Source organism: Setaria viridis, chromosome 6 (assembly GCF_005286985.2).
Source record: "Setaria viridis chromosome 6, Setaria_viridis_v4.0, whole genome shotgun sequence".
NCBI classification, from domain to species: domain Eukaryota; kingdom Viridiplantae; phylum Streptophyta; class Magnoliopsida; order Poales; family Poaceae; genus Setaria; species Setaria viridis.
In genome coordinates, this window is record NC_048268.2 from 36,334,048 (window position 1) to 36,348,409 (window position 14,362).

The window sequence follows — 14,362 nt, forward strand, 5'->3', positions numbered from 1 at the left end:
TGTTTGTTTCATGAGAGAACAAGAGCAGGTAATGTCACCGTGATTTTAACTAAGTAGTATAGTAGTTTTTATCGAATATTTGTGGGAGTTATCCAATCAGCAGCCACGTAAATTTGCCAAACTTTGACTATGGACCAAACAGTCTAATTTTATCACAGATCGTGGCGAGCTACGGTTTAACAAATACCTAACCTTAGACGTGGTAAATACCTAACCTTAGGCGTTAAATGGCAAACCGTGGCCGGCAACCAGTCCCTACGGAACAAATTAAGCAAGGATAAGGTTTATTAATGAATTTTGACTTGACTTGTTAGTAGTAGGAGGAATTTGATCGCCGTCGTGGGGAAGCTAACGCTTTGGAGATGCAGACGAAGACGAGGAGTGGACTGACTGGCTCTGGCCTGACCTGCACACTGATCCTGCTGCTGCAGATTGGGCATTCCCGTTTGCACACTCTTCTTTCAACTTCACACCCCCTGCAGCGCATGCGTTGGCGTGCTACTCAAAGCTGTACCTGGTCAGGAAACTGGTGACTGGTGACTGAACAAGTAGGCATGCAGCATGGCTGTCTCAAGTTCAGTTGCTGCAGCCCCAGCACAGCAGGCCAAGCATCAAGACCCCCCGTTCCGAGAATATTTTGGAGGGCGCTACTTGTAGAATGGCTCCTACATATTTACCGCCCCGTAACAATTAAGCCAACACATTTACCACTTTATCCTACCTCCTCCCTCCAGCATGGATCAGGCACGAGAAATGACAAATCGTCCAGCATGGATCAGGCACGAGAAATGACTATCGTGAAAGATTGGCACGCCGAAGCGCGCCAAACTCTAGTACTAGGAATATCGGAATGAGATCCTTTGCAGGTGGTGTATCGGTGGCAGTCTACACATCAGTGACCCAACTGCAGAACTGCGGAGGATCGGAATATCAACGGAGACGCAATCAAAATGGACACCAGCTCCAGCTTCATTTCCCCCATGGACATGGGACGGGACGACTAGTGTTTTCCAGTGCACAAGAAGAATAGGGTACTGTTCAGTTCTAAAGCCAAAGCAAGCTGAGCCAGCAGTACATATCTGTTGATCTGCATCGTGCTAGTGCTTGCCCAATTCCTCTGTTTCATAATCATGACGACATGTCCCTGCTTGCTTCACAGTGCAAATCCATTATAGATGCCTGTTACCTCAAAGCCTTCCTTGGCATGTCTGTTCGTCCACTTTCATGATGATACAGATTCAGAGGCTGGCACTCTGGCACTGGGGAGGGACAAGACAGGCATATGTGCAATGGATGATGCATCAGCATTGAAATCTGGTCTCTGCTGCTCCTAACATGTACAAGTACAACAACAGATTCCTCTGCAGCCAACAGGAACCAGATTGGTGGTTACTGTTAAGCAATGCCGAAAACTATGCAATGCGGTTAACAGTACCCGTCGGTGCATGGCTTTCAGTTATAGTGTATATGCTGCCCAGCATCGTACTACTGTACATGTTCTGATTGATCCGGAGGTATCCACCAGAATCATCCAACCAATCAGGAGCCTAATTAGGCAGGCATCTCTAGTCACTATAGTTAGTCACATCTATCACAATGATATGCAAATACGCAAGGGCAGCCCACATGCATTCTGAGCCTCCATGGATCCCATCCCAGTACTACCAACAATCTCCTCCTGTAAGGAGGCAAAGCATATATGCCCACCACACTGCCATAAGGCAACCCTGACCAGGCAAAAGCGTCGTTCTGTACACTGCTTCCTGTGCACAACCATAATTTAGATAGGTTTATCAAGCTAACACTGTGATTGACAATACCACACAAGCATCAGGAGGTGGTATACAACAGACAGACAGACAGACAACCCTTCTCTCTCTCTCTCTCTCTCTCTCTCTCTCTCTCTCTCTCTCTCTCTCGCCACACATAGTATAAATACTTATGGTAATAACGATGATAATATTAATAATAAAATGCACTCCATCGCCAATGTCCGCCAGAGTCATCAAGCGCCTACGCAGCTTTCCCAGCAACCATAGCTCGAGCTGAAACTGCCTCCACCAGTTTGCTGGGCATACTCTGCGATCACTTTGCGGGCGCAGGCATCCCATGTCCTTGCGATTTCTCGCAGTGACATGGGCTCCGCTAGACCACGGAGCAATATGCCGAACTTTGACTTGGCCTTTGTAGACAGGTCATCCGAGTTCCTGCTGCAGCCACGATACATCACCGTGTGATCAGTCACTTGGACATATAACCACAACCTTCTATTATACACAATAATATATGATGCCACACCACACGATGACTCACCTTTGTTCATCCGGAAACTTGTCTAGGAGCACCGGGGAGCATTTGGGGTAGCTAGCAGGAACAAGCAACCTCAACGGCAGAATCGGGCTCTGCCACGCAATTTCAAAATACGACAAAATGAGACAGCCAAATGGCAGCATGGACCCCTCAACCAAAAGAAAAGGAGAAAGCACACGAGACAGCCTCACCATCTGAGCCGAAGCAAACATGGATTTCAAACTGGGGCTAACAGCGACAGCAGTAAATGTGCATCTAATGACCATCCCTTCGGCCCCCTCAGATGTAGCTGCGAATGACTCAGCATCATCTTCGGAGACATGGAGCTCTGTATCTATGAGCTGTTGGTTTATCTCCTGAATCTCCTCCATTAGAGCATGGTTTACCTGCATAACGATGCGCATGATACGAGATCAAAACACCAAGTAGCCAACAATTTGGATATCAGATAAACAGCACTTCCCCTTTTGGATACAAATATGCAAGTTAATGAACGACTGTTGGTAAAATCATTCTCTCCGTAGCTTATCTAGAAAAAAAATTCAGAGAACTGCACCTCAGCCTTTTGCCACTTAACGCGTGAGGTTGCAGTTGATTGTAGCTCAGGAGTGTCCATGCTATATGATTGCTTCAAGCTATCATTGACGCTTCCAGGCGATGACACATTAAGAGGCATGGCACTCGTGTCCCGCTTCATTTTCTTTGATGTACCACTCCCATCATGTGTTATGAAGTTCCTGGCTTGCAAGCGGCATTTTGTCATAGCGACAAGATCCTCACCCACAGCAGCTCTAGAACCGTTACCAGGTGCTGATCCAGCAATCCTGTCAATCATACTCACGACAGATCCTATATCGCTAACAGCAGCAGTAAGGGACTGACGCTGTGTTGTTCGCAACTGCATTGCAACACAAAAGGTTGAACATGAAGCATAAGACGAAACATAGAACCCGATATATCATCAAATAAAACTAATTTTAAAGGGTGTCAATGACTTATGTGTATTATTGCCATACAAGGAGAACAGACTATCAGAGAAACATCTGGATTATGAAGTATAATAAGAAACCAGGTTGACTATAAGGACTTATGCTCCACATGCTTTCAGATATGCAAAAAATCTCAAGAGCAAGAACTAGAACGAAATTTGACTAGGCAGTATTGTCATCATGTGAAGAACTAGCATGGTACAGAGGGGGTTGCTGGGAAAGGGCATATATCTAACCCCTATAGCCAAACTTTTAAGCCTCATTTTTCTTTGTGCTAGTATGTTTCAGATATTTATAGGCATACACGTTCAACAGCAAAAATTCAGAACAATATTGATCAAACAATTAATTGTCAAAAGGAACTAAATATGAAGTTGGTGAGATACTGACTGCTTTAAGCAAGCGGTCGAGAGGCCTCTCTGCTGCATTTGATTTGGTTGGAACTTGAGTAGGTACGTTAGCCTGACTTCCATCAGCACTTGTGAATTCTGCTAGCAAGGGTGACGCAGAAATGCCTGGTGTGTTAACGGCTATTGATTGCGATTGATGTGCAAGGGAAGTTTGCTGATGTCCAGCCTGCCCAGTACTAGTAAGTGATGATAAGTTGGAGAGTGGTTTATCTGAATCCACTGGTATAGGAGATGGGGCAACAGGTGGGGATGGAGATGGAACAAATGGTGAGTTAGCTGAATGCAATGGTGTTCCAGTCTTGATTTGAGACTGCAACAGATTGTGCTGATCAACCTGAGGAGAGTGGTGCGAAATTTGTGGGGATGATGCTTGGAGGTTTTGTGGAGAAGAAATTGGAAAGGCACTACCCTGTTTCATCTGCTGATAATAGTTGCGTTGGCCCAGCTGTTGGTACATTCCAGATTTCATTGCAGCTCCTTGCCTGACCTTTAGCTCGTTCATGTCATTTCCAGAATGAAGCTGTGGAACCTGCATCTGCCCTTGCTGCTGTTGTTTCTGTAATTGTTGCTGTATTGGGAGCTGCGATTGATGCAATTGCTTTTGATGTATCTGTTGATGAAGCATCTGCTGACGCTTCATTTGCTGACTTTGCATAATCTGATGCTCCTGATGTTGCTGCTTTAGCTGCTGCAATGAGCTTGCATTTGCTTGCATGGAATTGGTATTAGGTTGCATTGTACTCATCGCATTGTTGGATAACAGGTTACTACTGGACTGCTGCTGTGCATTCATTGCACCCTGCATGGGACCAGTGCTTCCCTGTTGCAATGCAGCACCCATTGAACCATGCTGCACAGGATTAAAATTATTTCCTTGGGCACCCTCCAAATTAGAGCCCGCCTGCGGTGCATTTGTGACATTTTGCTGTGTTGTTGAAACACCAAAGTTTGTAGCTTGAGGCGCAGGTACATGCTGGATGCCAGGTGCACCAGAGGACTGCACTCCTGTGCTCATACTTGGCAAACTCGCTTGAGGCATCTGATTAGTATGACTATCATGCTGCTGCAAACCTTGGGAATTCTGGTGTTGCTGTGAAATGTTAGAGCCAGAAGCTTGCCCACCAGGTTGCTGAAACTGTTGCTGTCCTGGTGCTGGCACAGGCTTCCTTCTTTGAGAATTTAGGATATTGACAATTTGCCTCTCGTATATAGGGATTTTTTCTCTAAAACCAGGCTGAATGCTGCTCTTGTTAACTTGCAGGAAATGCAATGTGCGCTCCAACAATGCTTTAAAGTTCTTCATCTTTTCATACTGGTCTGATGACTTTTGAGCTGGCATGTGGTTGTCAACATGTTGTATCTTCATAGATATTTTATTGTACAAATCATTGAGTTCTGCAAAGTACTGGTCTTTTAAGCTCTTAATCTGTGCAATAATAAACGAAAAAATAATAAATTGATTGCCAAGGCTACACATATCGACAAAAGCAAAAAACTGAATAGAGCAAGACTTTCCATTAAGTTACACAAATGACATCCGGTCGCAAATACAAGCATGGCTGGCACAAAAAAGAGATTACGGCATCCATTGAAGGAATAATTTTTTTTTGCAAATTATATTAAAAATTAATGATCAAGGAAATATTGAGACAAAAAGGAAAGCAGTAAAAGGAATTTAGGGATGGGCAGTTAGTGAAAATCCTAACATTTTAATACTCAACAATGTCAGTTATAACATCCTGTATCAATCTCAATCAGTTGAATCTCGAACCTATTCCTGGCACTCTTTGTTAACGAACATTAGAAAGGTGCAAGTTAAAAGCTTGACAATGCTAATGGGAATGTAACATGCTTTACCATTTGATATAACTCCTCTTGCAAATCACCTGCCCCTGTATGACCAGTTTGAGCAGTGGAATCCACAGATGCTGCATAGAAATTGTCAAAACTTAATCAAGACACCAATGAACAAGCAATCAAGTAGCAACCTAGTACAACATCAAACTAGATGCAAACAGTGTGGAAAATTTGCATGCTTACTACTGGAAAGGACGTCACTATGTTGAACTAAAGATTAAATTACAAAAAAATTATTGCAGAGATTTATGGGAACACCAAACACAAATGAGGACCACATTTGGTGAAGAAAAAACACTGAAGATCAAACTAGTCAAAATGATAGTCACTATGGACTAGTGTATAACTGCATCTGAATTATGCATATATGGTTGCCGTCACCATTTTTTTTTATTCAAAACAGGTTATAGCTTGTTCTCGCAGCATACAAATTGGCTTAATTGAGAGTAAGGTTAGCAGAAAGAAATCTCAGATCCCCAAGATGGCTAAAACTGCAAGTGGACAAAAAGATTTGTTCATATCTGTAGGGCTATAGCAATAAATGATGGTAAAAGCATAACATGACCTTAGCTTCAAGAAAAAAAAAGGCCCAAAAGGTCTGGGGAATCATTAAGGATCGAATAATAAAAGACTGCAGAGACAGTATATGAGGAACTTACTACTGGATGAAACTTCTTGAAGGCCCCTCTGAGCCTGAATATATTGCTTTTGATCAATGTTATTTTGCTGTAAGAGCATGCCAGCTGAAGTTTGAAGCCTCTGTTGCATTCCCAATTGTTGTTGCAGTTGATTAGACTGAGACTGGAACTGTGACATCATATGTTGTTGAGATTGCTGAAGCTGGTTCTGCTGAGACTGAGGTTGCATCATACCCATCGATGGCTGCTGAGCATGCTGTTGCTGCTGTGGTTGCTGCATTGCCTTTGCTGGCTGTAACATATGCATTCGTTGACTGTTTGAAACATTAGGCGTCGTTCCAAGAAGCTGCTGCTGCTGCTGCTGCTGCTGCTGCTGATTTTGCTGCTGCTGTTGCTGCTGCTGATGCAAACTTGACATATTTCCCTGGGGGGCTAATTGTTGTGACTGGTGCAAGGGCATAGATTGCTGGTTCAACATCTGTTGCGTCTGCTGCATATTCAAAAGATTATTTGACTGAACTGGAAGCCCAGCACCATTCTGCTGACTCATTAACTGATTTTGTTGTAAATTCGACTGTTGGCCCATTAATTGTGGTTGCTGTTGTTGCAAAGGGATGTTGGGCTGTTGAATTTGCTGAGTTTGCTGCAAAGAAGGCTGCTGGTGCATGGACTGTGGATGTTGCTGCTGCCTCATTACAGATTGCGTAGGCTGCTGGAGTAATGATTGCACAGATTGTACTGAGTTCAAAGGATTCTGTTGAATGCCACTCTGAGTAGCTGACTGCATGGCCATGGGTTGCGTTTGTGAAATGATGGACTGCGCAGGCTGAAGGCCAGGTGACATTTGCATCATGGGCTGCTGTGAAGATTGCATCTGTGTTGACTGCAATAAAGATTGCTGCTGCTGAATGTGTGGTTGCATAAGTGAGTTCTGCTGCAATTTCTGGTTCATCAAAATTTTCTGCTGCTGATAAATTAACTGATTCTGTGCTTGTTGCTGCTGCTGCTGCTGCTGCTGCCTACCTGCCATTTGTCTTTGTGCAGCATACATATCTTGTGGAGCACCTTGTGCCAAACCACTGTTCATGGTGTTTTGCGGCATGCCAGACATGTTCTGCAGCGTGGATGTCTGGCTGACACCTGGCAAGCTCTGACCAATACTAGGGAGAGAACCTTGAACAGATGCAGAAGCATTTGGCTGCCGTGTCTGTTGCTGAGACATCAACGGGATAGCTGATGATTGTGCTGGATTACTGCCTTGTGGAGGAAGGCCAGGTGCTGTTTTAGAAAATATACCATCGTTAAGACAAGGAACGCTTACTTCAAATTGCAACAAGAACACAGAAGCAACCAATGCAAAATATTACAGAAATAAAAATCGATAAAGTGAGCTGCATTTTCTGGAGAACAAAGACAAGCATACTGAAAGCAATTAGGAGCTGAGCCACAGATTGGTATCTCAATTCTCAAAAGAAAATTACCATGGTATAATCATTCAGAATGCATGTGCATCACTTTACACACCATTAAGTAATAAGTAACATCTAAAACCCAGTTAGGATGCAAAATATTTTTGGAGTATTGGAAAAATATACCGCTTTTGCAAAATACTCTGGTTTCGGAAAACTATTAGGTGTTTGGATGCAACAAACCTTCTAGCTAAACTACAGCATGTGAAATATATAGCCATTTTTTGAAAATCCACTTGGGACATTTTTTTGGGGTTAGCCAAGGTTCTGCACGCCTTTGGTTTATAAAACTACAGTTTCTTGATACCATAGTTTTTCTTAAACTACGACATGCAAACAGGCCCTAAAATTGGAATAGCCCAGGGAATTAGCAATAATAAGATCTATCCCTCAAAAGATAATGCGATAATAATAAAATAAACCATGAAGATGCAAATGCAAACAAATTAGGTTACATGTGAAAGTACAAAACATGCACTCATCCGGTGAGAAGCAAAGCTATCTTAACATGGAAAGCAAATTTATTGCGCAAATATCTTGCTCATGATCAAGTTTTTAAGAAGCAAATACATCAACAACACAGGAAAGGGGCCTGCTGTCTATCAGTGTATGGTACCTGGACCGGGGGGGTTTTGATTTGGAATCACTTGAGCATTTCCAGGGTTCTGTTGTGTCTTTGTCTGACTCTCCATAGACAGCATTTTCAGAGAAATCTTCCGCAAATAATCAGACTGGATGATAGAAAAGAATAAGGACTTAAGATGTAGCTTTGCATTAATACAATTAATTAGTGTTTGTGCATGGGCCGTAATATGTTAGTGCGACAGTGGCCTAGTATGGTTAGCATAGTATACATGCATTGCTCCATCATCTTTGTGAGGATGATAAACAGATTCTATAATGAGCATCTAAAAAATGACCTAAAAGCTTTTCAGATTGTTCATAGATATCATTAACCCAACCTCATGACAAAAAAGTTCTGACTCTTCATGTGGAAGGTTGTAGAGTTAGGTTAAAAGTACCTGGTTGGTGGCTGCAGTATAAATTTTCTCTTCAAACCGCACAGCAATTTTTTGAAGCTCACTCAGCCCCTCAGGCACTGATACTGGCAGATGCTTCTTTAGAGTCTCCATTCTACACAAATAATGAAAGATGTGATACATTGAGAGATATACTAAGAAATGTGTTTGACTACCATCTAAGAAGTCTTGAACAAACTAGTAGGTCAAAAGCCCAGCATATGTACACAGGCTAGTGGTAAAAGTGGGATGGAATTTGTGGACAACTAACGCACAGACATAAGGTTGAACAAGTAAAATGGACAAATTTAAGTGGTAGGCATATACATGACAGAATAAGTAGTTGGGGGTAACGGACATTTATATTTTTGTCTCACATCATGTGTTGTCACCTGTACTGGCGGCATGCCCAATGCTGAAAGCTCCCACACAGGGTGGGGGTCTAGTTCTAGGCAGCTTTACCTTGCTTATTTTGTAAGGAGGATGATTTGACCCCAGGATCTCAGGACACAAAGTGGAGGCTACCACTGTGCCAGGCTCACCCTTCAAGCGGCAAGCTTATACATGACATAATAATAATTTTTGAACTTTTTTTCATCACATCATGAGTTGTTGCCGTGCACCCCAACCTAGAAAGAATCAAACGAATGGGAATGTCTCCTCCCATGTTCGAGGGGGAAAATATGAGCTGTCGCCGTGTGCAGGGGACATCAGCAGAATCTTTGTTATGCAGTTAAGGGCATACAATATAACGGCTCTTATCGAGACGCTTAAGGAGAGACAATAAATGCTACACCATTAAGCGCCTACCTCTGATGTCCTATTTTGTGGATGCTTAAATAGCTTTGTAAGGTTAAGAGCCAGCTAAGCGCCAGTGAGATTTTTTTTTGCCTGTTATAAATGAAAAGATGAAACAGCCAAAGCTATGTCTTATTTTGCTTGGATTCGATGCAACAGGATTTTGCGCAGCAAAAGTTAAGTCAAATTTTGCATGGATTCAGTGCTGTAGGATTGCATGATAGGATAATGATACTGTTGCAGCTCCAGAAAGGAAGAATACTCAAGTCCAGCAAAATTTTGGAACTTTGAGACCATCTTTTGTGACTTATGTAATTGCCGGTCAATTAGCTGAGATGGCAAGTGAGCTAGGTGTGCAATTAATTTGTTGGTTCAAACAAAAATAACCCAAATGGCCAAGCGCAAGCAACCAGCGTTGGTCATGGCTCTTAAGTTCCCTGCGTGTGTCTATCGTGCAGACATGACCTTGTAGTGATTCTATTTGTGTATATCTTGTAGCAAGCGAACAAGTAGTTTCTGCTTTCGATTTTGATAATCGGTGTAGAGATGTGTAATCTAGATAGGATGATGGATTGGATATCACGATACCCCTCTATCACGGGATACGGGTGAGCGATCCGCGAGGTAACAGACGATGTGATTTGTAGAAATTGGCAGATAAATCAGTAGGCCCATGCGCACAGATGGATCAGCAAACCCTAACCTAGTAGCATGATAGCATCCGCGCATCTAATTAGAAATTAGAAGAGGGGGGAAGGTGTCGACGGATCGATCGAATCGTAAAAGGAGCCGCCATGGCGAAAGCAGAGCAACTGAAATTTCTTCCCGTCAGAGAGGGGGAGGGGAAGGGAAGGAAGAGGGAGTGGACGCACATCTTATTGACGATCCTGCTGCGGGCCTCGGGCTGGAGCTGGGTGCGCCAGTCGCCTCCGGCGGGGGCGGCGGCGTTAGGGTCGACGCCACCGGCGGCAGCGACGGCCGCAGGATCGGCACCCTGCGTGGGGCGCCAGTTGGCGGCGCCGTCCATGGCTTGCGACCCGGCCGCCGCCTCTCTTGCTTGAAATTTGACTGCTGGATGGATTGGATCGATCCGCTGGGCGACCAAGGATCACCTCCCCTCCGGTTGCTCAGACAAGCAGCAGCCAGCAGGCAGGAGGAGGAATCGAGGATTCCACCCTGCTTGCGTGCGAAGAAATTGAGGAAAGCCAACACGCGAGACGGCGAGGAAGATGACCGTCGGCCTCCGCTTCTCCTCTTCTGTCTGTCTTGTTTCTCTTAAAAGAAGTCTGGTATTTGGCCCATTACGTTCCATGGGCGGGCTTTGGCCCTTCACTCTCTTAAAAAAGGCCCGTAACTTACTTGGTGGGCTAGAAGAAGAGAACCCATTCCATCAAGCAGAAGCAGTCGTCTGTCTGGCCCAACTCTATCGCCCCGTCCGCGTCGCCGTGTCTCGTCGCGGAGGAGGAAGCGGAGCGCCTGCACCCGCGCGGCGGCGGTTGGTAAGCCCCAGCTCTGCCCCGGCCGCCGTCCCGTGCTTCTCCTCCGCCTCTCTAATGGTGATTCGGAGTTGCTCTTCTTTCTTCCGTGGACTGCTGATTTCCAGAGCGGCGTGGAGGAGGCACTACCCCCTCTTCTTGGCTCTCAGGCCTCCCGTGCCGCCGCCTTCCATCCCGCAGCCGCCCGTACGCTTCTCCTCCTCCTCCTCCTCCCGGCGCTCCACCAAGAGATCCGCCGCAAAGACGCCAATGGACTCCTCTGCCGCCGGCGAGCCCTTCTACGTCGTCCGCAAGGGGGACGTCATCGGTATCTACAAGACCCTCAGCGAATGCCAAGCTCAAGTCAGCAATTCGGTATCTACCTTCGACTTCCCTCCAGCTACTTCCTTTCCTTGCTGAATGCTAATGCTTGCTTCTTGCTGCTGCTGCTGCTGCTAGGTTTGCGACCCTTCTGTCACTGTCTTCAAAGGCTACTCTCTGCTTAAAGACACCGAGGAATATCTCGCTGCGCGCGGGCTAAGGAACGCCCTCTACGCCATTGACGCAGCAGATGTACGAGATGAATTGTTCGACGATCTAGTGCCCTGCCCTTTCCAGGTAACGCAAACAACCGGCTGCTTCAGACAGTGCCACTCTCTGTGAAGAATTCTACAATGCTACTGTCCATCAATTTTGCTTGCTAACATGTAATTAGGCTTTCATCCTTAGTCTTTTACTAGCTGGACCAGATTCCTATCACTTATTTCTAGGCAGGGTATTCAATTTTACTACTTGACTTTGCATCTGCCCGTAACATTCCCATTTTCGTAGAGTGTTGATTGTTCAACTTAACTTATTGTGATTTCAGCAACCTGATGGGACTGCATCCTCAACTTTGAAAAGGTCACACGAGATTGTGAGTAGCATTATCTTTGTCACAATAAGTGTGAATAATTTATCCATTCAGAAGTCACCTCTCTTTGTCTTATTTACTCACACCAAAAATCATTTTCTCAAGGAAACTGGACCATCGAAGAAGCATCCCAAAGTTGATGAGCAGGAACAATTACCTGATAGTCATGTGAGTATGAATAGTGCAATGTGCGCTCCGCGCATTGTTTCTTGGTTCGTTTCTGTAGTTATGGTATCATACTAGCATGTATATCTGCAACTTATCTTTGCTGTTATGATACATGAACTTTCCTCATTAGAAGGTTTGACCCTTCTTTGCAGCTCTCTTGTATTCTTGAATTTGATGGTGCTTCAAAGGGGAATCCTGGGAAAGCAGGTGCTGGTGCAATAATAAAGCGGTTAGATGGTTCTGTGGTATGTCGTGCAACTGGTAGCTAGGCTGTAGTGTTCTATTGATATTCAATTACCATGCCTAGCTGGTTACCGTGTTATGGTTTTTACTGAAGATTGCTCAACTACGTGAGGGTCTGGGTATTGCAACCAACAACGCTGCTGAATATCGTGCACTGATCCTAGGGCTGAAATATGCGGCCAAGAAAGGATTCAAGTATATTCGTGCTCAAGGCGATTCTAAGCTTGTCTGTAACCAGGTGAGTGGTGATAGCCTTGCTATTTCTTAGCTTGATGTTCTACTATGAACTATCAATAGGCATTTAGTGTTGTGCAACAAGTTTGTACTGACTCTCAAATTTCTCTAAAGTGTTAAATTTGTGGAGGAATGGAAAATTCAAACTGGGTCCTTTTCAGGCTTCATTTCTTACCTCGAATGTGATTTGGCCATACAGTTTTCTTCTGTCTTCTTTTATGATATGGTTCTTTTTAATCCAACACGCCAAAGTACATGTTCTTCTGTTCAAGCAGCCCTTGTTCAAATCTGGTCTCGTTAAATTAAAGCCAGCTCAATGCAAACAAAACCTTTTGAAACCTAGTTTTTAGAGCTCTCAGGAGAGCTTCTTGGCAGCTGGAAACTGTAGTAATGATCATCTTTTTCTTGACAAAAGTAACACATTGGGCTTTCTGGATCAGGTCCAAGATCTCTGGCGTGCTAGGAATGATAATATGGTTGGCTTGTGCAAGAAAGTTAAGGAGCTAAAAGGGACATTTCAGTTATTTCAAATCAGGCATGTTTTGAGGGTAGGTATCAGATTTTTCCTCTGTCTTCTGACCATGTTCAATTTTCTATTAGACCAGCCAGCTTTGTGGTTTGGCATTTGCATGCACTGCACGTGACAAGCGACACAAAATCACTGCATGATTTCTTCAGATTGTTTCAGTGAAGTCTTAACATATTTATTGCAGCAATTTCCTCTATCTGTCTAACATGTAACCATCTTTTAGAATTAAAATCTGAACATTTAGATTGGCATCTCTATGTTTGATAAGGCCTAACTTTTATTTAATAGTCAGCAGTGGTGCTTTTCAGCAGCCATCTGGAAAGCTCTTCAGTAAAGCATAACTTGCTGCTAGAACCCCCTTTAACTGGATTAAATGTTGGTCCAACAGCCCCTCCCTCTCAGAAAAGGACGGGGGCTGGCAGCTAAAATGGTGGTACCCGTGTCATTCATGCTGCCTTGTTTCTTACGCAGGAATTCAACTCAGCTGCTGATGCTCAAGCTAACTTTGCAGTTGAACTTCCTGGTATGAGTTGATGTGTACCCTTGCGAATTGTTAGCTACTATGCCATTTGTATCAGACCTGATTTCTTGTCTCTACAGTTGGTGAAGTTCAAGAGCAATCAAACTTTTCATGCTAGCATTTTTGCTATGCTCCGGTGTGGTTTGTGCATTGCTCAGGTGCTAAGACTGAAGCTACGTTACATTTCTTCAGTTTCCATTGACAAAACAATGAGACAACACAGCAGTTATTGTGAATTTGATATATCATGAGTTGAGATATTTTTGAGTACATTCCTAGGAAATCTAATTCTCTCAACTCTTGTGTAGTGCAATAGTTGAACTGTCAAGGACCAGTGTTTGCTAATGTGCAATGTTTGTATTCGAAATAGTGTTACTAGCAGAATGAAGAGGTAGACCAGAAGTGTCTGTTACTCCTTTCTGTTTGTTGGTTGGTTACTTGTTTCGCGGAGGTGATACTGTGTACGTGGTCCTTCAAATCTGAAGCCTAAATAAAACACAGAGCGTTTACGTGTGAGGAAACAAAAACTATCTATCAAGCTACCTTTTCCACTTAACAATGAACAACTCTCAAGTACTAGTGGCTTGAGAGTCTTTATGCAACAAGGAAGCCATCAGTAACGAAAATTAAATATTTTTCACAAAAAGAAATGTCAGATGGACCATAAATGTAATAAGCATGGTTGCTTTTGATATGCGTGAAGTTTACTTGCCCTTAATGTTATCCACATGTACATGCAAGTGAATAAAATCATGAATTGGGTAATGTTGCCCAATCTCTTATGCCACAA

General features: G+C 43.9%; 2 protein-coding genes across 4 annotated transcripts; one reads left to right on the plus strand and one right to left on the minus strand.

Annotated features, from left to right (window-relative positions):
* Positions 1–1,764: 1,764 nt before the first annotated feature.
* On the minus strand, positions 1,765–10,744 carry LOC117859623 (mediator of RNA polymerase II transcription subunit 15a). Of its 2 annotated transcripts, none has more exons than XM_034742776.2 (10): positions 10,363–10,744; positions 8,696–8,807; positions 8,290–8,404; positions 6,226–7,482; positions 5,567–5,637; positions 3,690–5,135; positions 2,867–3,208; positions 2,502–2,696; positions 2,314–2,402; positions 1,765–2,207 (listed from the first exon to the last, which is right to left on the minus strand). In XM_034742776.2, exons 1-10 carry the CDS (start codon positions 10,515–10,517, stop codon positions 2,006–2,008), a joined length of 3,984 nt encoding a protein of 1,327 aa, XP_034598667.1. In that variant the 5' UTR covers positions 10,518–10,744; the 3' UTR covers positions 1,765–2,005. The 2 variants fall into 2 exon arrangements, with proteins under 2 accessions (XP_034598667.1, XP_034598665.1); XM_034742774.2 differs by having other exon boundaries at positions 1,765–2,210.
* Positions 10,745–10,884: 140 nt separating this feature from the next.
* On the plus strand, positions 10,885–13,988 carry LOC117859625 (uncharacterized). Of its 2 annotated transcripts, XM_034742779.2 has the most exons (10): positions 10,885–10,989; positions 11,094–11,340; positions 11,425–11,583; positions 11,834–11,881; positions 11,984–12,046; positions 12,199–12,291; positions 12,384–12,527; positions 12,964–13,071; positions 13,524–13,575; positions 13,653–13,988. In XM_034742779.2, the coding sequence occupies exons 2-10, from the start codon at positions 11,236–11,238 to the stop codon at positions 13,688–13,690; spliced, it is 810 nt and encodes a 269-aa protein (XP_034598670.1). In that variant the 5' UTR covers positions 10,885–10,989; positions 11,094–11,235; the 3' UTR covers positions 13,691–13,988. The 2 variants fall into 2 exon arrangements, with proteins under 2 accessions (XP_034598670.1, XP_034598669.1); XM_034742778.2 differs by having other exon boundaries at positions 10,897–11,340.
* The last annotated feature ends 374 nt before the right edge of the window (positions 13,989–14,362 follow it).